Source organism: Bos indicus x Bos taurus, chromosome 10, assembly GCF_003369695.1.
Source record: "Bos indicus x Bos taurus breed Angus x Brahman F1 hybrid chromosome 10, Bos_hybrid_MaternalHap_v2.0, whole genome shotgun sequence".
Taxonomy (NCBI): Eukaryota; Metazoa; Chordata; class Mammalia; order Artiodactyla; family Bovidae; genus Bos; species Bos indicus x Bos taurus.
Genome location: NC_040085.1, coordinates 86,421,253 through 86,445,814, shown reverse-complemented (window position 1 = coordinate 86,445,814; position 24,562 = coordinate 86,421,253). Strand labels below are relative to the sequence as shown.

At 44.6% G+C, this 24,562-nt stretch overlaps 1 protein-coding gene across 1 annotated transcript in view; it reads left to right on the top strand.

Annotated features, from left to right (window-relative positions):
* The window catches only part of STON2 (stonin 2), a 180,254-nt gene that overhangs the window by 71,349 nt on the left and 84,343 nt on the right, over positions 1–24,562 (top strand). The window contains exon 4 of the mRNA XM_027552586.1: positions 8,618–8,812. Within this exon, the coding sequence (XP_027408387.1) occupies positions 8,618–8,812 (195 nt within the window). The remainder of the gene's footprint in view (positions 1–8,617; positions 8,813–24,562) is intronic.

Sequence of the window (24,562 nt, the reverse complement as noted above, 5' to 3'; positions counted from 1 at the left end):
GCTAAGCCGATAAATAAAATGTATGAGATCAAATGAGAACAGACGGTAGGATGTAGAGACATCGCCTCTCCCAGCTACTTTGGTTTTTGTTCTTCAGTCACTCAGTCGTGGCTGACTCTTCACGACCCCACGGACTGCAGCTCGCCAGGCTCCTCTGTCCTCCACCATCTCCCAGAGTTTGCTCAAATTCATATCCATTGAGTCAGTGATGCCATCCAGCCATCTCATCCTCTGTTGCGTCTTCTCCTCCTGCCTTCAATCTTTCCCAGCATCAGGCTCTTTTCCAATGAGTCAGCTCTTTGCAGCAGGTGGCCAAAGTATTGGAGTTGCAGCTTCAGCATCAGTCCTTCCAATGAATATTCAGGGTTGATTTCTTTTAGGATTGACTGGTTTGATCTCCTTACAGTCCAGGGGACTCTCAAGAGTCTTCTCCCAGCTTTATTATTCTTAGTTTTTCTTTCGAGGGAAATTTGAGAGTGTTAGCTAACAAATGTAAAGAAGCTGTATCTGGGGACTTCCCTAGTGGTGCAGTGGCTAAGGCTCCACACTCCCAATGCAGGGGAGCTGGGTTTGATCCCTGGTCAGGGAACTAGACCCCACATGCCACACCTAAAAGTTCAGATGCTGCAACTAAAGATCCCGCGTGCCACGGCGAAGACCAGGTGCAGCTACATAAAGGAAGAAAGAAGAGCTAATGTGAAAATACGAATAGTTAGATTCCTTTCTTGAATAGTCTTTTGATATGTGGCTTTAATAAGCTTTATTAACTACTGAGTAAACACTAAGGATCACGTTTAAAGTGTGTGTTAAATTACAAAGGACGATAGTACAGCCCACCCCCCAGTTTAATAAATAGAACACTGGCATCGCTCAGAAGCACTCTGTTTCCCCACTGATCATGACATCCTTTTTCTAGTCATCCATTTCCCTCTGTCCTCTGTCACCCTCTCCCTGGGTTTTGTGATAACTGCTCGACTTTTCCTAACAGCTTTCCTACACATGCATCTCAAATGATAGAATTGCGTTTCATCTGTTTGTGAACCTTATGTAAGTGGAACAATACTGTATGTATTATTCTGTGGCTGACTCCTTTTACACTTTATTTATGAGGTTTTTCCGTTTCATTACCTGTGGGTATAGTGTTTATTGCAGTGTATTCCATCTTAGTGAAAGTGGAAGTCTCTCAGTTGTGCCCGACTCTTTGCGACCCCATGGACTATACAGTCCATGGAATTCTCCAGGCCAGAATACTGGAGCGGGTTGCCATGGCCTCCTCCAGGGAATCTTCCCAACCCAGGGATCGAACCCAGGACTCCCACATTATTCTTTACCAGTTGAGCCATAGTGGAACCCCAAGAATATTGGAGTGGGTCACCTATTCCTTCTCCAGCAGATCTTCCCAACTCAGGAATTAAACTGGGGTCTCCTGCATTATGGGTGGATTCTTTACCAGCTGAGCCACCAGGAATAGTCAATAAAGCAGAAATAGATGTTTTCTGGAACTCTCTTGCTTTTTCCATGATCCAGCGGATGTTGGCAATTTGATCTCTGGTTCCTCTGCCTTTTCTAAAACCAGCTTGAACATCAGGAAGTTCATGGTTCACAGATTGCTGAAGCCTGGCTTGGAGAATTTTGAGCATTACTTTACTAGCATGTGAGATGAGTGCAATTGTGCGGTAGTTTGAGCATTCTTTGGCATTGCCTTTCTTTGGGATTGGAATGAAAACTGACCTTTTCCAGTCCTGTGGCCACTGCTGAGTTTTCCAAATTTGCTGGCATATTGAGTGCAGCACTTTCACAGCATCATCTTTCAGGATTTGAAATAACTCAACTGGAATTCCATCACCTCTACTAGCTTTGTTCATAGTGATACTTTCTAAGGCCCACTTGACTTCACATTCCAGGATGTCTGGCTCTAGGTCAGTGATCACACCATCGTGATTATCTGGGTCATGAAGATCTTTTTTGTACAGATCTTCTGTGTATTCTTGCCATCTCTTCTTAATATCTTCTGCTTCTGTTAGGTCCATACCATTTCTGTCCTTCATCGAGCCCATCTTTGCATGAAATGTTCCCTTGGTATCTCTAATTTTCTTGAAGAGATCTCTAGTCTTTCCCGTTCTGTTGTTTTCCTCTATTTCTTTGCATTGATCGCTGAAGAAGGCTTTCTTATGTCTTCTTGCTATTCTTTGGAACTCTGCATTCAGATGGGAATATCTTTCCTTTTCTCCTTTGCTTTTCACTTCTCTTCTTTTCACAGCTATTTGTAAGGCCTCCCCAGACAGCCATTTTGCTTTTTTGCATTTCTTTTCCATGGGGATGGTCTTGATCCCTGTCTCCTGTACAATGTCACGAACCTCAGTCCATAGTTCATCAGGCACTCTATCTATCAGATCTAGGCCCTTAAATCTATTTCTCACTTCCACTGTATAATCATAAGGGATTTGATTTAGGTCATACCTGAATGGTCTAGTGGTTTTCCCTACTTTCTTCAATTTCAGTCTGAATTTGGCAATAAGGAGTTCATGGTCTGAGCCACAGTCAGCTCCTGGTCTTGTTTTTGCTGACTGTATAGAGCTTCTCCATCTTTGGCTGCAAAGAATAGAATCAATCTGATTTTGGTGTTGACCATCTGGTGATGTCCATGTATAGAGTCTTCTCTTGTGTTGTTGGAAGAGGGTGTTTGTTATGACCAGTGCATTTTCTTGGCAAAACTCTATTAGTCTTTGCCCTGCTTCATTCCATATTCCAAGGCCAAATTGCCTGTTACTCCAGGTGTTTCTTGACTTCCTACTTTTGCATTCCAGTCCCCTATAATGAAAAGGACATCTTTTTTGGGTGTTAGTTCTAAAAGGTCTTGTAGGTCTTCATAGAACCATTCACCTTCAGCTTCTTCATCATTACTGGTTGGGGCAGGAATACCAGACTACCTGATATGCCTCTTGAGAAATTTGTACACCAGTCAGGAAGCAGCAGTTAGAACTGGACATGGAACAATAGACTGCTTCCAAATAGGAAAAGGAGTACGTCAAGGCTGTATATTGTCACCCTGCTTATTTAACTTATATGCAGAGTACATCATGAGAAACGCTGGACTGGAAGAAGCACAAGCTGGAATCAAGATTGCTGGGAGAAATATCAATAACCTCAGATATGCAGATGACACCACCCTTATGGCAGAAAGTGAAGAGGAACTAAAAAGCCTCTTGATGAAAGTGAAAGTGGAGAGTGAAAAAGTTGGCTTAAAGCTCAACATTCAGAAAATGAAGATCATGGCATCGGGTCCCATCACTTCATGGGAAATAGATGGGGAAACAGTGGAAACAGTGTCAGACTTTATTTTTCTGGGCTCCAAAATCACTGCAGATGGTGACTGCAGCCATGAAATTAAGATGCTTACTCCTTGGAAGGGAAGTTATGATCAACCTAGATAGCATATTCAAAAGCAGAGACATTACTTTGCCAAAAAAGTTTCGTCTAGTCAAGGCTGTGGTTTTTGCTGTGGTCATGTATGGATGTGAGAGTTGGACTGTGAAGAAGGCTGAGTGCTGAAGAATTGATGCTTTTGAACTGTGGTGTTGGAGAAGACTCTTGAGAGTCCCTTGGACTGCAAGGAGATCCAACCAGTCCATTCTGAAGGAGATCAGCCCTGGGATTTCTTTGGAAGGAATGATGCTAAAGCTGAAACTCCAGTACTTTGGCCACCTCATGCAAAGAGTTGACTCATTGAAAAGTCTCTGATGCTTGGAGGGGTTGGGGGCAGGAGGAGAAGGGGATGACAGAGGATGAGATGGCTGGATGGTATCACCGACTCGATGGACGTGAGTCTGGGTGAACTCTGGGAGTTGGTGACGGACAGGGAGGCGTGGCGTGCTGCGATTCATGGGGTCGCAAAGAGTTCGATGAAACTGAGCAACTGAACTGAACTGAACTGAGCCGCCAGGGAAGCCCATTCCATCTTAGTAATATTCCGCAGTTCATTTACCTGTGCAGTGTGATGGATATTAGAGTTATTCTACTTTGGAGCAATTATGAACGTGTTTCTGTGAACATGCGTTTTGCCTTTTCAGTGAGCCTTCCTATCCTAGTGAACACATGCAAGTGCAAGTGATTCTCTTGTTTAAAAACATCCGAGGAGAACTGCTGTGCTGCAGGGTGTGTTTATCCTCCAATCGATCAGATGACTTTAACAGCAACGTGTTTTATGCGGTGCTTCCAGTTTGCTTTCCTACCAGCCACACAGAAAAGCCGCCATGGCTCCAGTGCCCTGACTATACCGGGTTAGGCACGTTTCACTAATTTTGTCACAGGGAGACAGGGAGGAAGGGAAGGGCGAAGACCAGTGAATGCTCATGTGGTTTTAATCTGCATTTCCTAGATTACTAACGAGGTTGAGTTTGTTTGTTTTTTTTTTTCCATTTAGTTTTTTCCTTTCATAAAATGCCTATTGGAGAGTATTTTTTGATGGTATTTCCCTTTTTCTTGCTGATTTCTAGGAGTTCCTTGCGGACACAATGTGCAGCAGATATTATCTCCCGCCCTGTGGGGAGTCTTTCTACGCTTCGTGTGCTTAGTAGCTCAGTCGTTTTCGACTGTTTTGTGACCCCCCATGGACTGTAGCCCACCGGCCATGTTCCTCTGTCCCTGGGATTTCCCAGGCAAGAATACTGGGGTGGGTTGCCATTTCCTTCTCCGGGGGATCTTCCTGACCCAGGGATCAAACCCGAGTCTCCTGTGTCTCCTGCATTGCAGGCAAATTCTTTACCTGCTCAGTCTTTGGGGAAGTCCCCTTTACTCATTATGGTGGTGGTGCTGCTGCTGCTGCTGCTAAGTCACTTCAGTCGTGTCCCACTCTGTGCGACCCCATAGACGGCAGCCCACCAGGCTCCGCTGTCACTGGGACTCTTCAGGCAAGAACACTGGAGTGGGTTGCCATTTCCTTCTCCAGTGCATGAAAGTGAAAAGTGAAAGTGAAGTCGCTCAGTCATGTCCGACTCTTAGCGACCGCATGGGCTGCAGCCTACCAGGCTCCTCCATCCATGGAATTTTCCAAGCAAAAGTACTGGAGTGTGGTGCTATGTGACTTTTTGTAAAAAGAAGTACTTAATTTTAATGCTATGAAATTTGTTTATTTTTCTCTTATGCTTGGTGTTTTCTTGGTCTCGGTAAAGAAAATCTTTTACTACCTCTGAAATCATGACCACATTAAGCTGTTTGGCTGGCCAAAACGTCCGCTGGATTTTTCCATAAGCTGTAATAGATCTTTTTGGCCAACCCAATATATGCCTTCTAAAGAACATCTTATGTAGGCTTTCACACTTTGATATTCAGCCCATTTAGAATTGATTTTTCTATATAGTGTGAAGTCGGAGTCTAATTTAATTTTTTTCTTATAGTAGCATTTTTTCTATGTTATTTCTATCACTTTATTTATTTTAATGTGTATTTACAATGAATTTGAATTATTAAAATTTTGATTTCATTCATATCTAAATCATGTGATTCTGCTTACTAGGAGGGGAGAAAAGCCATGCTAGGATTTTGATTGAGAGTGCAAAATTCTATAATCCAATTTAGGGAGAATTAACATCTTTTGCAAGGGCTTCCCTGGTGGCTCAGTGGTAAAGAATCCACCTGCCAATGTAGGAGACACAGATTCAATCCCTGGGTGGAGAAGATCCCTTGGAGAAAGAAGTGGAAACCCATTCCAATATTCTTGCCTGGAAAACTCCATGGACAGAGGAGCCTGGCGGGCTGGAGTCCATCGGATCACAAAGTGTTGGACACGACTGAGCAACAAAACAAGAACAACAAACATCTTTTCATCCTCAGTTCTTTCAATCGATGAATATAGAATCTCTCCATCTATGTAGGTCTTCTCAGTGGTCTCTTAACTTTACAAGTATCTCCTCTGGGGCTTTGCCCCTCTTTTGTTAAATTTATTACTACAGATGCTTCGTATTTTGTGTTGCTTTTATAGATGCTATATTGTTTTCTTGCTGGTTAAAGACTTGTAAAACTTTTAAAACTTTTGCTCTGCAAAGACCCTGTTAAGAAAATAAGGATACGTTCATGTATGCGGATGGGAATGTAAAATGGCCCAGCATCTTTGGAAAACTGTTTGGTAGGTTCTTATAAAACCGAACACGCAGTTACCATATATCTAAGAAATTGTACTCTTGGGTGTTTATCCCAGTGAAATTGAGTCTTATGTTTGTACAAAAATCTGTACATGAATGTTCATAGCACCTTTATTTTTTTATTTTTTTTTATTTTTTATTTTTTTTATTTTTTTTCTTCCAATTTTATTTTATTTTTAAACTTTACATAATTGTATTAGTTTTGCCAAATATCAAAATGAATCCACCACAGGTATACATGTGTTCCCCATCCCGAACCCTCCTCCCTCCTCCCTCCCCATACCATCCCTCTGGGCCGTCCCAGTGCACCAGCCCCAAGCATCCAGCATCATGCATCGAACCTGGACTGGCAACTCGTTTCCTACATGATATTTTACATGTTTCATTGCCATTCTCCCAAATCTTCCCACCCTCTCCCTCTCCCACAGAGTCCATAAGACTGTTCTATACATCAGTGTCTCTTTTGCTGTCTCGTACACCGGGTTATTGTTACCATCTTTCTAAATTCCATATATATGCATTAGAATACTGTATTTATGTTTTTCCTTCTGGCTTACTTCACTCTGTATAATAGGCTCCAGTTTCATCCACCTCATTAGAACTGATTCAAATGTATTCTTTTTAATGGCTGAGTAATACTCCATTGTGTATATGTACCACAGCTTTCTTATCCATTCATCTGCTGATGGACATCTAGGTTGCTTCCATGTCTTGGCTATTATAAACAGTGCTGCGATGAACATTGGGGTACACGTGTCTCTTTCCCTTCTGGTTTCCTCAGTGTGTATGCCCAGCAGTGGGGTTGCTGGATCATAAGGCAGTTCTATTTCCAGTTTTTTAAGGAATCTCCACACTGTTCTCCATAGTGGCTGTACTAGTTTGCATTCCCACCAACAGTGTAAGAGGGTTCCCTTTTCTCCACACCCTCTCCAGCATTTATTATTTGTAGACTTTTGGGTCGCAGCCATTCTGACTGGTGTGAAATGGTACCTCATAGTGGTTTTGATTTGCATTTCTCTGATAATGAGTGATGTTGAGCATCTTTTCATGTGTTTGTTAGCCATCTGTATGTCTTTTTTGGAGAAATGTCTATTTAGTTCTTTGGCCCATTTTTTGATTGGGTCGTTTATTTTTCTGGAGTTGAGCTGTAGGAGTTGCTTGTATATTTTTGAGATTAGTTGTTTGTCGGTTGCTTCATTTGCTATTATTTTCTCCCATTCTGAAGGCTGTCTTTTCACCTTGCTAATAGTTTCCTTTGATGCGTAGCACCTTTATTTATAAGAGCCAAGGACTGGAAACAGCCCAAGTGTCCTTTGGCCGATGAATGGTGGGACTACCTGTAGTACATCCACACCATGAAAGACTGCTCAGCAATAAAAAGGAAGGAAGCATTGATACATTCAACAGTGTCAATGAACGTCAAAGTCATTAAGCTGAGTTTCTTTCTTTTTCAGTCTTCCTTCCCTGTCCTCAGTTTTTTCAGCACTTGCTTTCAGTATTTGTCAGTAAACTTGCAATAAGCCTCTCAGGAAACACCATGGAGAAGCCATGTGATGGCCAATTGAGCAAAAACAACTTAGGAACATCAGAAAACTCAAAAAAGGGACTCTGCAAAATGGTTTTTGCTGAATTTGGTGTGTAGGGTTACAGAGATAAAGCCAGATCCTGTGCACTTCCCCATTAAAGGTATTTTTCATCGTCCAGCAGGTCAGCAGCCCTGGTAGATCTCAATTTGTATTTGTAACAGACTACAGACTCCAGTTACAGTCAAACTCAAGGCAAGCAGACACATATCTCATTCCTAGGCGCATACATAGATAGATATTCAAGTTCCTGTCCCTTAACCCAATCTAGCTCTAATTTTGCAGTGCAGGTTGGTGAGTTTTCTTGAGATTGTTGGTGCGCCACTAAAAATGGAGGAAAATGTAAGGGTAAGGGTGAAACTGCGTGCACTTTGGATCTGAAGGAAGCTGCAGCCTAGGTTAGAAATCTAAGTACAGCCTAATGTGTGAAATAGACACCTGAAGGGAACATACTGGATAGCACAAGGAACTCTACTTAACGCACTGCGGTGACCTAACTGGGAGGGAAATCCAGAAGCAGGGGGGATACATGGCCGATTCATTTTGCTATGTAGCAGAACCTAACACAACATTGTGGAGCAACTATACTCCAAGACAAATTTTAAAGAAGATGAAGAAATACAAGTAGAGCCTAAAATCACACATGTTCTTTGAAGAGCTAATTTTTTATTTGAGGGTGCTGAGACCTTACTTATAGCACCAGTTTTGATCCTGACTCACTGGTGGGGTCTCGGTCAATTAGTTTTCCCTGTGTCAGGAGTGACACTCCCTCTCCTTCTTTGCCCTGTATGATTGTTGAGATGTCATAGGATCAGAGCAGCATCAAAGTCAGACAAGCGCTAAAGATGAGCAGAGTGCAGCTGTTTACCCTGCATGCTTTCGGTCTGTCCCCAGCCACATCACTGGCCATGCCCTGCTGGACCTGCCCTTCCTTCGACTCCCTGGGGAGATGCCCACTGCCCTCCGAGAGCAGCTGGACCACACATTCTGAAGACACCAGCAGTCCTAGTTTTGGCCCCTCGTACACAGACCTGCAGCTCGTCAGTGCTGGGGAGCAGAGTGGCCTGGCTTCCGGGGCCGACTCGACAGGTAAGAGGGAGCCCCAGGCCAGAGGGCTCTGCACGTCATTTTTGGTTGCCTCTCATCAAATCTCTGCAGCCAGCTTTGTTTGCAGAATGAAGTGAGGCATAGTAATCCAGTGGAGAAAGCCAGCGCCCTCGGTGTTTCAGAATTGTGTTGGGGAAAACACGCGCACAGACTGGCTGGTTGGTTGGCAGGTTCGCACACCTGGGAAACCATTTGCCATGCTGTCTTAAGGGGCTGTCTTCTGACTTTGTTCAAGCACAGTGCCCTGTCGGCTTGTTTTCTCCTTGGGTAACTGAACGGTGTGTGATGTGCGCAAGGCTGACGCTTTCATCCCACCACCCACGCACCTCCCCTGTTCTGCAAAGGGAGGTTAGATTTAAGCAAAGAAAAAAGTCAACGTTATGTGAAGCGGAATGAGAATCGGGCTGCAGCCGTTGGGTCTAGGCTGCAGATAATTTCGTTGTTCTGTTTACTCTTTTGTGCCTGAATATTGAGCTAGCTGTGCATCAGTCTGAAACATCCCATGTTCTCATTTATAGCATTTCCGGTAGGTGTGTAAGGTGGATGCTTGCTGGCTTTGCAGGTAGAGGTTGCCAGCCTGTCCCTATGCTCCGGATTGTGGCTTGGGTTTACAACAGTGTTGGAAGGACGTTGCCTGTGCTTAGGGTTTAGGCCATTTGGCCCCAGGGATTGCCTTCCTTTGAAAGGGATAGAGTTACTAATGGTTTCTCTGTGGATGAGTTTACCCAGCATGTCTGGCAATATTTGTTTCTCCTTCTCAAAGCTGTCCTTTGGGAATGTGTCTCTGGATCCGTTTTCAAATTTGGGGTAACATTTGCCGTCATGCTGTGTGCTCCTGGGGGTTTCCACAAGTGGAGAAATTGATCCCTCTTGCAGACTAAAGGGTTCAGACAGGATTTGGTTTGGTATTTGATAATATTGCAAGGAATCCTGGTTTATGATGATCTCTTTCTGAAGAAGCCACAGTTCTTTATTGTGTTTTGTTTGCCCTGACACTCTCTCAGTTCTGGTTGATGCTCTGTGACTGATGTTCTTGGTCTGCGGCTAGAATACACACCCATCTCCCCCATGGGAAGCATTTCATGGATGGGACCATCTCGTAGATGGGAAGTCAGAAGCTGCAGCTGTGCTTGGCTCCCTTCGCTTCTCCTTGCTCCCAATCTCCTGGCCCAGCCTTCCCCAGGAGGAGGAGGCATGCAGTATATTTGCCAAGAGCAAACAGACACTGGAGTCAGACTGCTCAGGTTTGCATCCTCCTTCGGCCGTTGTGACCTCAGGCAAGATTCTTAATAGCTTTAGGACTCAGTCTCCCCATCTGAAAAATGGCCATAAGAATAGTACTTACCTCTGCCAAATTACTACTCATTCCAAGTGAGACAGTTTATGTATAACAATTACACAATGCCTGACACAGAATAAAGGCTCATCGAGGATAATTTCCTCTGTCTCCTGCCCCAGGGTTCTGGTTGCTTAAAAGAAGTAGAGGTGGGCTCCTCACTGCAGGAAGAGTCAAAATCGCTGGCCTCAGGTTGAATTTTTTCAGTCTCCTCTTATGTGAAAATTGCTTTCATTCCTAGAGGTTCAGATGATGAAGATCAGAGTCCTAGGCTGAACTAGGACTTTGAACGTTGCTTATCGGTCCCCAAAGCTTATAATTATGTTCAGTATCTACCTTTTTGTAGAGAAGGCCTACCCCCTGTGTCTTTTGGTCGGGGTCCTGGCAGGAAGTGGATGGTGCCCTCAAAGGGGTTCATCTGAAGGGAGTTTAATGCAAGGACTGCTTACAGAGGCAGCGAGAGCTTAGAGTCACGAGACAGGGACTGTCCCATAGGTTGCAAGAATAGCACCCCTGCCAGGGGCTCGGTGAAGTGGGGAGGGCGAGGGAAATAACCCCCCCCGAACTTGTGCTGGTGCTCCCATCGGCAGACCTTATCAGAAACCAAAGGGCACAAAGCTCGTAGCGGTCAGCCGCCAGACCACGCAGCAGGTCTCGGGGGGTGGAGAATGGCTTTGGGTGAGGGGTGAGGTGAACAAGTGGAGAATGGGATGGGGCGAGGCTGATGCTCGTGGTCCCTCTCCTGTGTGGAGTGGGATCGTGGTGGCCCCGGGTGGGCCCAGCCGGCTTACTTTGGCTCTGTTGCTCTGTACCCCCCGCAGCAAGCCTTGGCCCTTCCTTGCCCCCCAGGGCAGCTGTTCTGTAGCGGATTGGCAGTGTCTCCAGGCAGCCCCCGATTCCCACTGTAATTGTGGAAGAGAGACTCTGTGATCAGCCTACCCCTCTCTTGTCATTTTCTCACCAAGGGGATAATTAGGAGGAGGAAGGCAAACATTCCCCAAATCCCCTCACCTTGGTTAAATCACAGGCTGAGGGCAGAGCTGGAGAGCCGTGTGGATGTCTGCTCTGGGGTTCGACTTGCCAGTGCAGATGGCACGGGTGGGAACAGGCCAGATCCCCCAGTAACACCCTGTCTCCCCAGGGTCCCCTTCCGCCAGATGACAGGCACACCCTGTTGTCTTCAGCGGTCAGAGTACCTCTGTAAGGCCACTAGTTTTACCTGAATTGATAAATAGAGGGGCCAAGAAATAAAAAATCAGCCTTCTGCCTCAGAAGTCCATGGCAACCCAGGGAAGAGAAAATACAGAAACTTTCGCCGTCGCACAGGCTGCCGCCAAGTGGTGGGTCTGCATTTTGGTTTTGTTTTATGCACAGGAAAGGTGTTGTTTTAGCGTGCGGTTAGAGTGCTCGGTCCTGTGTGCAAACGGAGGCGTGTCATGCTGGGTGAAGCACACAGCAGGTGTTTACTCCTTGTCTGTTGAACGGCTCCTTGGATGAAAGGAGTAGGATTGCAGGTGGTGAGACTCCTCTGCATCCCAGACATCTGTATCCCATGTGGATCTGAGTCCAGCATTTCTCCCAGGTGTGTCCACGTGTGTGTGTTAGTTGCTCAGTTGTGTCTGACCCTTTGAGACCCCATGGACCGTAGCCCGCCGGGCCCCTCTGTCCATGGAATTCTCCAGGCAAGAATACTGGAGTGGGCTGCCATTCCCTTCTCAAGGGGATCTTCCCGACCCAGGGATTGAACCCGGGTCTTCCTGCATTGCAGGCAGATTCTTTACCATCTGAACCACCAGGGAAGCCCAAGTGTGTCCCATGCAGAAGCCTAAGAAAAGCCAGAATGCTGGACTCTCCGGAGAGTCGTAACATGTATTAGCTTATTAAAGATAGAGTCATAGCATGTATTAGCTTGTTAAAGATTTTGAAGCCTCCTGAAATGATATATGTTTACGTATGGATCTACATGTATGTATAATTTATATTTGTGTGTGTATACATGTATATCCAGGCTTCCTTGGTGGCTATGGGGTCACGAGTTGGCACGACTCAGCAGCTTAACAGCAACAATGTATGTATATGTACACACACCTATGTTTATATATGTATTCAAATAAATTTGGTCTTCCATTCACCCATAGTGCCTGCGTGGCTACCTGGGCAGATCTCAAGGTACAGAAACCCAAACATACATAAATTCGCAGGTTTGTGCTGGAAGCACATGCCATTGCTAAAGTGTTGGGAATCCAGAGAAACCAGAAGGAAATACTTGGACAAACTTCTCTGGATTTACAAAGGTCGCTCTCCTTTGTCTCACGCTCTGCTATACCTTTTGGCCTTTTTTAAAATTCTCATTCAATAGACTCAAGACTACATTTTGCCAAACATTCTTTGTATTTAAAGCCCTTGTGGGCTGTAAAATAAATGTAGACCAGATGTTCTTGATTTATTTGCATTTAACTGATCACAGTGGAATTCTGCCAGAGCAGTAGGATATCCCCAGGGATTTTGGACTTTTTCTTTTCTCAGACACAAATGTTTATGATGGGTAGAAAGCTTTGGACTGGATAATTCACTTTTTTGTGACAAGCATTTCTTAGATGCTCAGAAAGTTTCTGTTTTCAATGACTGGTTAAGGGTGATGTGAAAACATCACAGGGGCCGTGTGGCTCTTTGCAGGATGTAATGTGTTTCTCTGTTGCCTGCTTTCTCATAATCCTGCTGCCGCTGGTAGAAGACTAGGTTCAGGGGCCCAGAGTTCCAGTAAACGGTGATTATCATTGAGCATGATGGGGCTACAGGGGATGCTGGTTATTCTTTTTTTTTTTAATTTTTGATTTATTATATATCTATTTTTGGCTGCTCTGGGTCTTTGTTGCTGCGCACAGACTTTCTCCGGTTGCGGTGAGTGGGGAGCACTCTCTAATTGTGGCTCCCGGACTCCGCTTACTTGCAGCACGTGGATCGAACCCGTGACCTTGCATTAGCAAGCGAACTCTTAACCACTGTGCCATCAGCCAAGTCCACGATTCTGGTTATTCCTAAGGCATATTTGTATTTTATGATTTTCTTTTCGCCTTGAATATATTTTGTGTGGAAGACGAAATGAGTTAACTTATTTTAGAAATTCTTTACCCAGCTACAAATATCAGTGATAACTCATATTCCTCTTGAGCATTAGTCTCCTCAACATTAAAGGACAATAGAACATACTTTTAAACAAACTACATCTTTTTCTCTTTCATTGAAAGTGAAAGTCATTCAGTCTTGTCCAACTCTTTGCAAGGATTCTCCAGGCCAGAATACTGGAGTGGGTTGCCATGCCCTCTTCCAGGGGATCTTCTCAACCCAGGGATCAAACCCAAGTCTCCCTCACTGCAGGCAGATTCTTTACCATCTAAGCCACCAGGGAAGCTATCAGGAAAGCCTTTCTCTTTCATTAACAAATATAAATTTGTCCCCATTTCTGTTTTTAGGATGCCCAGGATCCTTGATGTTCTTCTTTTTAAAATTTTTTTTTGGGGGGGTAGAAGTCACATGATATAAAACATATTGCTTTAACCATATTTAACTGTACAGTTCAGTGGCACGAAGTTCATTCACATTGTTGTGCAACTCTCAGCGTCATCCATCTCCTGAATTTTTCATCTTCCTAACCTGAAACTCAGTCCCCATTAAGTACCAACTCCCCACCTCCCCACCCCTGTACTTTCTGACTCTATGAATTTGACTATTCTAAGTACCTCATATAAGTAGAATCAGTAGAATCAAACAGTATTTGTGTACACCTAGTGGTAAAGAGAGAAGGCAATGGCACCCACTCCAGTACTCTTGCCTGGAAAATCCCTTGGATGGAGGAGCCTGGTGGGCTGCAGTCCATGGGGTCGCAAAGAGTCGGACACGACTGCGCGACTTCACTTTCACTTTTCACTTTCATGCATTGGAGAAGGAAATGGTAACCCACTCCAGTGTTCTTGCCTGGAGAATCCCAGGGACGGGGGAGCCTGGTGGGCTGCCCCCTCTGGGGTCGCACAGAGTCGGACACGACTGAAGTGACTTAGCAGCAGCAGCAGCAGTGGTAAAGAACCTGCCTGCCAATACAGGAGATGTAAGAGACGTGGGTTCTGTCCCTGGGTCAGGAAGATCCTCTGGAGGAGGGCATGGCAACCCACTCCAGTGTTCTTGCCTGGAGAATCCCATGGACACAGGAGCCTGGTGGCCTGCCGTCCATAGGGTCGCACAGGCTTGAACACAACTGAAGCAACTTAGGACGCACAGTGTATATTGGAATGCATTTTTAAGATGTAACTTAGTATTTGGCTTACAAACAGATTGTACCTTTTTTTCCCCCCTGTGCTATGGTTTGTTTCCATTAGGTTGTACATTTTGGATTTAAATCAGTGTTTTAAAACTTTGATGATTGCTTTCTTTGAAAGTTTCTCCAGAGAGGTTCAAAAGTTTCTCAGAAACACAAACTTCTTTTTGAGTAAAACTGGTATTTTACCTGTCATCGCAAATATACAGAAGAGTGAGATATATGACATCTGTCTATGAAGAATGGATAATTTCCAGGCAAATTTTTGCCTTTGAAAGGATTATTATATATAACTTTAAAAATAGTTTTTATCTATAGAGCATCTAGTATGTGCCAGAAAATAATTTTCATCTACAGAAAATCTAGTATGTCACACACATATACACACATTTAATCTTTACAATCTTTTAGATCCATCTAGTCAAGGCTGGAGAAGGAAATGGCAACCCATTCCAGTGTTCTTGCCTGGAGAGTCCCAGTGATGGGGGAGCCTGGTGGGCTGCCGTCTATGAGGTTGCACAGAGTTGGACACGAGTGAAGCAACTTAGCAGCAGCAGCAGTCAAGGCTATGGTTTTTCCAGTGGTCATGTGTGGATGTGAGAGTTGGACTATAAAGAAAGCTGAGCACTGAAGAATTGATGCTTTTGAACTGTGGTGTTGGAGAAGACCCTTGAGAGTCCCTTGGACTGCAAGGAGATCCAACCAGTCCATCCTAAAGGAAATCAGTCCTGAATATTCATTGGAAGGACTGATGTTGAAGCTGAAACTCCTATACTTTGGCCAGCTGATGCGAAGAGCTGACTCATTTGAAAAGACCCTGATGCTGGGAAAGATTGAGGGCAGGAGGAGAAGGGGACAACAGAGGATGAGATGGTTGGATGGCATCACCGACTCGATGGACATGGGTTTGGGTGGACTCCAGGAGTTGGTGATGGACAGGGAGGCCTGGTGTTCATGGGGTCGCAAAGAGTCAGACACGACTGAGCAACTGAACTGAAGTAGATATTACTATTTCATTTTATAGATGCAGAAACATGGCTAAAGATATGAAATTATCTGGCCAAAGACACATGACTCTAAAGAGTATCGTTGGGATTCAGTCCCAGTCTCTCTCCTCCGTTTCCCCACCTGGTTCCTGGGAATGAGAGGCTAGTGTTTGTGGGTACAGTGAGTGTGTACAGGGGTTGCAGACAGCCCTCCTGGGGCCTGGCACTGCTTCCTCTACATCCCAGGGACTGTGTACAAACCTCCCTCTGGGTCGATCTCACCGGATGGCAGTGACTTGTTCGGAGTCCCCACTAGACTGAGACCTTTTTGGAAGCTGGAACCACATCCTATTCATTTTATGTTCCCATAGTATGCCTGGCACATTGAAATTACACAGTGGATCCTCGTAGAATAAATTAACTATTCTGATAAAGGGCTGGACGGCCTGTGTTCCCAATCCTACTCTCCAATTATCTAGGCTTAAGTGTATTTGCTAATTGAAGTGTAACTTCATAACAGGGAAGAAGTAAACGAGAACAAATAGTTACAGCTAGTCTGAAAAGATGACTTTTTCCCCTGTGTTTTCAAATGTTAGGCATTTATCCAGTGGTATCCATTCATTTTGTTTTCTTATTTGCATCTTATTATCACCTTTTGGGCTTCCCAGGTGGCTCAGTAGTAAAGAATCCACTTACCAATGCAGGAGACGAAGGTTTGATCCTTGGGTCAGGAAGATCCCCTGGAGAAGGAAATGGCAACCCACTCTAGTATTCTTGCCTGGAGAATCCCATGGACAGAGGAGCCTGGTGAGCTACCATCCATAGCGTTGCAAGAGTCAGACACAACTTCAGTGACTAAAGAACAACAAGGATGTTTTAAATTGTATGTGAATGTATATGTGTGCAGTGGGGGATTGTCTCTCTGTTTGGTATCTCAGAATCTCACTTACCCAGAATATGTCAGAGTGCAAAGAAGGTGATTTGGGGAAAGTGTTTTTGTGACAGTCCTTGTGACTATTGAACCATCTGTGTAAAGCAAATCTGAGAAGGAGTGGCAGAGTTTTAGATGCTGTGCTCCATACAGATGATCTAAACCAGATCTTTGACAACTACTTGGTAAACAAACAAAAACAAAAAACTGTGACCTCCAACCAGAGATTTTGCAAATCCCTTTTAGAATTGCTAATGCACTAGTCCTGAAGAGGAAGTGACAACTGCAGTGCCTTTTATTGATTACCTTCTTAAGTGTTCTGTGTACTGTTGTGATCTTCAGCTTTACAGATGACGACACCCAGAGGCACACATTAGTTAAGTGACAGAATTTGGATTGATGTCCAGGCTTGTTGACGCTGTGCAGCTCCGCCCGTCCTGTAGCAGAGCTCTCTGCAAGGACCATGTCATGGCATCCACTCCTACAGGGCAGAACTTAAGAGGCTGTGTGCCTCTAGTGCCAAACAGGTGATCTAAACTAGATACCACTTAGAATTGAAAGAGTCCATGAACTTGGATGGGGCTCCCCTGATAGCTCAGTGGTAGAGAATCCACCTGCAATGCAGGAGATGCGGGTTTGATCCCTGGGTTGGAAAGGTCCCCTGGAGGAGGAAATGGCAACCCACTCCAGTGTTATTGCCTGGAGAATCCCATGGACAGAGGAGCCTGGCGGGCTACAGTCCTTGGGGTCGCAGAGAGTCGGACAGGACTGAGCGACTGAGCACATGACCTTGGATAACAGGTTGTTATTGTCTCTCACCTCAAGGGAGGTTAGTAAAAGGAGGCTTTCCTTCACTTATTAGTGCAGGGAGCAAACTATAGTAGCATTTGCAGTACCCCTTAATCATCCACAGAAATCATAGATATTCACACATTATAAGTTTATAAGACAGATTATCTCAAAGTATCATGTATCTCATTGCAACTTAGAAACTGTGGTAGTTATTGACTGTATTAGTGGCCGTATTAATGGTGGTATTAATATTCTGCTGTCATCCAGGTAACACACATGGTGGCTTGGACTAGGGCAGTGAACTCGGTTAGTGCCCTGAGCTCAGTTAGTGCCCTGTTAGGAACTGAACAGATTCAAAAGACCTTTAGGGGACTCCCCTGGTGGTCCAGTGGTGAAGAATCCACCTACCAGTGCAGGGGACATGGGTTCAGGTCCAGGATCTAAGATCCCCCATGCCACGGGGCATCTAAGCCCATGTGCCACATCTACTGGGTCCACTCCAGAGCCCGTGCTCCGTAACAAGAGAAGCCACCACAGCAAGAATCCCGAGTGCCGCATCTTGGGAGTAGCCCGCCCTGCTCACTGCAAGTAGAGAAAGCCCACACGCAGCATTGAAGAGCCTGTGCACTGCAACAAAGACCCAGGGCAGCCATAAATAAACAAATGGCAACACTTTTAAAAACAGACATTTAGGGTTTAGAAGGGACAGAGTCCCCATCACATGGTTCCACCTCCATGCCTCCACTCTTGATTATTATCCTGAATAGCTCATTCCCCCCCAATATGACAAACCTACTCCTGGTTTAAAATAAAACTCAAGTGATGTTTTTTCACACGAAGTCCTTACTTTGTGCTAAGTATGGCATTCCAACAAAGCCACCCCAAGCGGGTTCTCTCTGAGCTTTACTTTAGGCCCCAGTGTGTCTACCGTCTCTTCTACCTTTGGTAGAGGGATCTTTGCATGGAAGTCATTTCCCTACAGGCTCAGGTCCTCCAGGGCAACAAGGATGTTTCCATGTTTGAATCATTCCTACAGTCTGGTCTCCAGCACAATGGCAGGAATGAAGGAGGCATCCGATGCATGTTTTTCATTATTTCTCTCCTTTTTTGCCACATTGCATCAGCATTATGCCCTTGCCTACAACCTCAGGGGTAGGGAGGTGGGGAAACTTGCCTCAAAATACTTTGGTCCCAGATACTCAAGTCTAGAAAAAGAAATTAAGAAAAATGTTGGGTTGGCCAAAAAGTCTGTTTGGGTTTTCTGCTAGATGTTCCAGAAAAACCTGAATGAGATTTTTGGCTTACTCACTAGAAGTGAGTTCCTCTGGCCACAGGTTTGAATTAATTTACTCACTATTTTAAATATAAGCTTATTGGATCCACCTGTGAAGGATGGTGTCATCCCTGTTAAGTAGCTTCCCAGGTGAGTGATTTAACACCACTAATTTGATTTAAGATAGAAATTGCTCACTAAAGCTTTTGTGCAAACCATTCAACACCTAGCAAAGTGAGGCTTCCAAGAGGGAAAGCTCTGCTTTTTTCCCTGATAATAAGATTTTAACTGGAACTCAACAAAATAACAGTGGGCATAAAATGCTCAAACCATGGTGGCTGGCACACGGGCCCTCTCCAGGGTGTGTTATTAGCCCTGAGCCTCTGGAAATGGATGTCTTCATGTTTGGTTTGGAATCATAGGGGTTGGTTTGGATTCTTTAGCCATTAAAGTTAGAAAAAATGTCAGAGATTATTTAGTAGAATTTCTCCCACTTTACAGGCAAGAAAATCAAAGCCTAGAAAGTATTAGCAACAGAGTCAGGCTTTGTCATTCCTGGTCTCTCGCCCATTCTGTGACTCGTTTGAAAACCTAAGAACTACCTTGGTGGCCCAGTGTTTAAGAATCCACCTGCCACTGCAGAGGACATGAGTTCGATCCCTGGTCCTGGAGGATCCCACCTGCTCTGGTACCCCTGAGCCTGTGTGCCACAACCACTGAGCCCCTGCCCTAGAGCCTGCGCTCTGCAACACAGAGAAGCCAACGCAAGGAGAAGCCTGAGTACTGCAACTGGAGGGTGACCCCAGCTCGCTGCAGCTAGAGAAGGTCCATACACAGCTACAGAGACCCAGGACAGCCAAAAATAAATAAATAAAATTAAAAAAAAATTTCTAAAAGACTGGCCAGGCATAACGATAATTTTTCCTTTTATTTCTCTCTGAATGTTTCATCTCTTCCCTCGCACCCTCCTTCCCTCCCTTCTTTTCTTCCTTTTCCTGAATTAAACAGTGAACCCTTCTTTCTTGAGGCTTCAGTTCACTCCTAAAAATTTAAACCCTGTGGAACGAGTGGAGATGGAAGCCCTGAGATCCAAGAAGGCGATTTTTCCCTTAATGGGAAGTTTGACACCTTAATGAGCTGTGACCATAGGAGGTCTCTTGACTCCCAAGCAAATATGTCCTGGTGCTGAGGTTTGGGTGGGACATGGTCTGGTCTCTGTGATTCATCTTGGGGGCTCTTTGGCAATAAGCTGCTGGCTGTCTTCTCTTTGAGATTTTCTTACAGATCTGTTACCCGCCACCTGACTTTGCTTTGGGGCCATCTCTTCCTTCCACTTCTCAGAGCTTAGAAAAGCTCCTGGTTAATGTTAAAATGGGGTTTCCCTGATAGCTCAGTTGGTAAAGAATCTGCCTGCAATGCAGGAGACCCCAGTTCAATTCCTGGGTTGGGGAGATCCTCTGGAGAAGGGATAGGCTACCCACTCCAGTATTCTGAGGCTTCCCTTGTGGCTTGGCTGGTAAAGAATCCACCCGCAATGCGGGAGACCTGGGTCCGATCACTGGGTTGGGAAGATCCCCTGGAGAAGGGAAAGGCTACCCACTGCAGTATTCTGGCCTTGAGAATTCCAAGGACTGTATAGTCCATGGGGTCACAAAGAGTCGGAGACGACTCTTAGTTAAAAAAGACTTTCTTCAAAAAATGGGGCTTAATTTTTCATGTTCATTTCAAGGGAGACAATGAGTTTGCAACGTAGCTTGGGTCAAGTGAGGAAATGGATGATACTGCTGTAAAAGGGCAGCTGTCCTTGGGAGAATTCACATCTGCCATGAGCTTCCAGAACATATTCCTGTCACCACCCTGTGGTTCATTTGGAAACACAGAGACGCGCTCTACACGGCATTATAAACAGCAGCAAGATGTCAGCCCTCCTGACAGTGGCAGCCCCAGGGTGTGCGTCGGCTGTCAAGTGGACACGTGGCTTTTCCTGAGTCTTGGGTGGGGTGCCAGGCCTGTTAGTTTACTAGGGTTGTCATGACAGTTACCACATACTGGGCAGCTTCAACGACAGACGTTTGTTTCCTCACAATTCTGGAGCTTAGATGTCCAGAATCAAAGCATCGGCAGAGTCGGTTCCTTCTGAAGCCTCTCTCCCGGTCCTTTACATGGTGTTGCCTGTATGTGTGTGTGTGTGTGTGTCTGTCTGGGTCCTGATCTCTTCTTGTAAGGATGGTTATGCTGGATTAGGGCCCATCCTAATGACCTCATTTTAGCCTAGCTACTCCTTTAAAGGTGGTGCTAGTGGTAAAGAACCTGCCTGCCGATGCAGGAGACATAAGAGACGTGGGTTCGCTCCCTGGGTCAGGAAGATCCCCTCGAGGAGGAAATGGCAGCCCACTCCAGTATTCTTGCCTGGAGAATCCCATGGAAGAGGAGCCTGGCGGGCTACAGTCCATAGGGTTGTGAGAGTTGGACACGACTGAGTGACTTAACACGCATACACAGACTTCTTTAAAGGTTCTGTCTCCAAAAAAGATCACATACTGAGGTACTCAGGGTTAGGATTTCAACATATGAATGTTGAGGAGGATATACAATTCAGGCCATAACACTATGCAAGCACAGTCTGGAAGAAGTCCTCTCCCTGCCCTGCCCGAGGCAGGCAGATTGACGTTACGAACCTGTCCTGTATCGTCTTCCTGGAGTCATTACTGCCCATGCTACTTGCTATGGAAACTGGATTTTGGGCTCCGACACTCCACTTAAGGCCCACTTCCTGTAGTTATAGTAAAGAGAAAGGAGTTTATGCTTCATAAACCCCTCAGTCAACCTTTTCGCCTGCTTACCTGTTGAATGGCTTGCTCGTTCATGAAGGGGTTGGTTTATCCTGCTGGACTCATTGGCTTACATGCCAACTCAAAAGTAAATATAATAGTTCACAAAAGAAGAAATGCGGACGTTATGCAAAAAGATGATGATGCCTATAATCAGTTGTGCAGATCAACAATGATGTCCATCAGCTTGGTAAAGTTCAGATGATTGGATGTATCTCGTGTTGGCAGTGGAGAGCTGGGAATTTGCATACAAGGATCGCAGAAAGACATTTCTGGAGGGCATTCTCGCTATTGATGTCAATTTAAATGTCACTTTTTAACAATCAGTTTATCCCAAGGAAATAATTCGATATGTGCCTATATGTGCAAAGGAGCACAATTTGTATTAGCCAAAGCAAACAAACAAAGCCCAAATGTCAATGTGAAATGCTATGCAGGCATGGGAAGTGTTCCAATTATATTAATTGAAAAAGGCAGGCTAGAGAATAGGATGTATGATTATTTTGTTATACTGGTCTATATATGTATATGTTAGTCTCTCAGTCGTGTCCAACTCTTTGCAATCCTGTGAACTGAAGCCCACCAGGCTCCTTTGCTCCTGGAATTCTCCAGGCAAGAATACTGGAGTGGGTTGCTATGCCCTTCTCCAGGGGATCTTTCCAACCCAGGAATCTAAACCCAGGTCGCCTATATTGTAGGCAGATTCTTTGCCGACTGAGCTACCACAGAAGCCCCAGTCTGTATATATACTTTTGCTATATTTGTGTGTGTGTATGTATATTTCTAATTATATAGAAAAAATATTAATGGGATATATCCCCAACTGCTAATATTGGTTATACTGGGGTAGTGGACTTTCCATTCCTTACTACATTTATTTCTGGAGGATCTAGATTATAATAACCATAGATAATTCTAAAAATCAGAAAAAATAAGCATGAAAATACTTCCTTTTAGAAAATTAGACATGTTACTGGAGCATTTTAAAATTTCTTTTATGATAAATGCGTTCGTTTGGAGGCTGGTTTTTTGAGGGGTTGAGTGCTAGCCTCTTTTGCTTTGGACAGGAGGCTAGAATTTCAGGTTTTGCTGTCACGCACTTGTGTTTGATTTCTCACTAGCAAATGCTAGTTGCTTATTCTTTGCAGGAAGTAAATATAGTGTAATGGAAAGCCGTAATCTTCTGAGTTTGACAGACCAAACATCAGTTCTGCTGCTTCTCTGCTCTGTGACATCTGGCAGATTCTTTAACCTCAGTGACCTTCAGTTTCCTCAACTGTAGAATGGAAATAATAATGATAACTCTGAGCTTGCAGGTTTATTCTGAAGGTTCCACGAGATCTGGAACAGAAAGTTTCTGGAATAAAATAAGGAGTAGTTATTATGATGGTAGCAATATCAAGTGGTTCTCAGAATTCCTCTTGTTTTAGATCTAGGACTGAGTCTCTGGGAGGAAAATTCTTTCATGTTTTGGAAAAACGGCTAAATGGAACCCCAAAGAAGTCCCACTTTATGTTGCTGGCTAATTTGTGTAAACTGCCTTTAGAGAAAGGCAGTTTCTTTTATCTGTTCTCTTCTTACTGACTGAAGGGTGGGCTCATCAGCATGCTTGGGGAAACCACTTGTGTCTATGGCATTTTCCCGCAGAATTAGAATCAGGAATAAAATGCTTTCCTGAAAAGAGGTGGGAGGGAAGGTGGGGTGAGAGAGAGGGCTGGATGGGGCAGGAAGCCAGTGCCAGGGTTACTTTCATGAGGGGCCTCCCCCTCCTCCTCTTCAGGGTTGGTTTGTTTGTACAAATTGGTTGCCTCAAGCAACACATTATTAGTTTGAGCCAGAATGTATCCCGGGAGACTTGCTGCTTTCCTTTTGCCAAGTAATTGTCCTTTTCCCAAAGAGGATGCTGGGACTGTGGGGGCATTTTCCACTTTGGCATATCTCAGTACCCACCCCACCCCCCCCACCTCCCTTACACTGAGTGTCTGCTTCTGGCAAGGCATTAAGCGTTGAGAAAGCAACCAGTTGTAAGCTGTTAATCCTTGTTTTCAACCCCTGGGCTTTGCTCACCTTCTTTGAACCCTCAGTACTGGTGTCTAGTGTCATTGGAGAAGACCCTGATCCTGGGGAAGATTGAAAGCAGAGGATGAGATGGTTAGATAGCATCACCGACTCAATGAACCTGAATTTGAGCAAAGTCTGAGAGGTAGTGCATGACAGAGAAGTCTAGCATGCTGCAGTCCGTGGGGTCACAAAGAGTCAGACATGACTTAGTGACTGAACAACAGCAACAATAACAGCAACAATGACAGCAATAACTGATGTCTAAAGAAAGAAGACCTTGGATATATTTCAGGTTCCTTTCTGGACCACCACAGTAAAGTGAATTTTGCAATAAAGTGGATCATGCAAATTTTTTGGTCTCCTAGTATAGTAAAAGTTATAGTCACACTATACTAGAGTCTATTTTGTGTGCAATAGCATTATGTCTAAAAAGCAAGATAGATACCATAATTAAAAAAATACTTTTGGGGGACTTCCCTGGTGATCCAGTGGCTAATACTCCCAATGCAGGGGGCCTGGCTTCAATCCTTGGTCAGGGAACTAGATGCTGCATGTTGCAACTAAAGATTCTGCATGCTTCAAGGAAGACTGAAGATCCTGCACGCCACAGCTAAGACCTGGTGCAGCCAGATTAATAAAAGATTAAAAATTTCAAAAATACTTTATTGCTAAAAAATGCTAATCAACACCTGAGCCTTGACAAGTTGTCATCTTTTTGCTGGTGGAGGGTCTTGCCTCGATGTTGACTGGAGGTTGAGGTGACTCTGGCAACTTCTTAAAATAAGACCGCGATGGCGTTTACCACATTGATTGACTCTTCCTGTCACAAATGATTTCTCTATAGCAGGCTTGATAGCATTCTACCCATAGTAACACTTCTTTCCAAATGGGAGTCAGTGCTCTCAAACCCTGCCGCTGATTTATCAACTAAGTTTACCTAATATTCAGAATCCTTTGTTGCCATGTCAACAGTCTTCACAGCATCTTCACCACGAGGAATGTCCATCTCAAGAAACCACTTTCTTTGCTCTTCATAAGAAGCAAGTCCTCACCTGTTAAGGTTTTATTATGAGATGACAGCCGTTCAGTCACATCTTTAGGCTCCATTTCTAGTTCTCTTGCCGTTTCCACCACATCTGCACTTATAATAGTAATGTCAAATATCACTGATCACAGACCACCATAACCATGTAATAATGGAAAAGTTTGA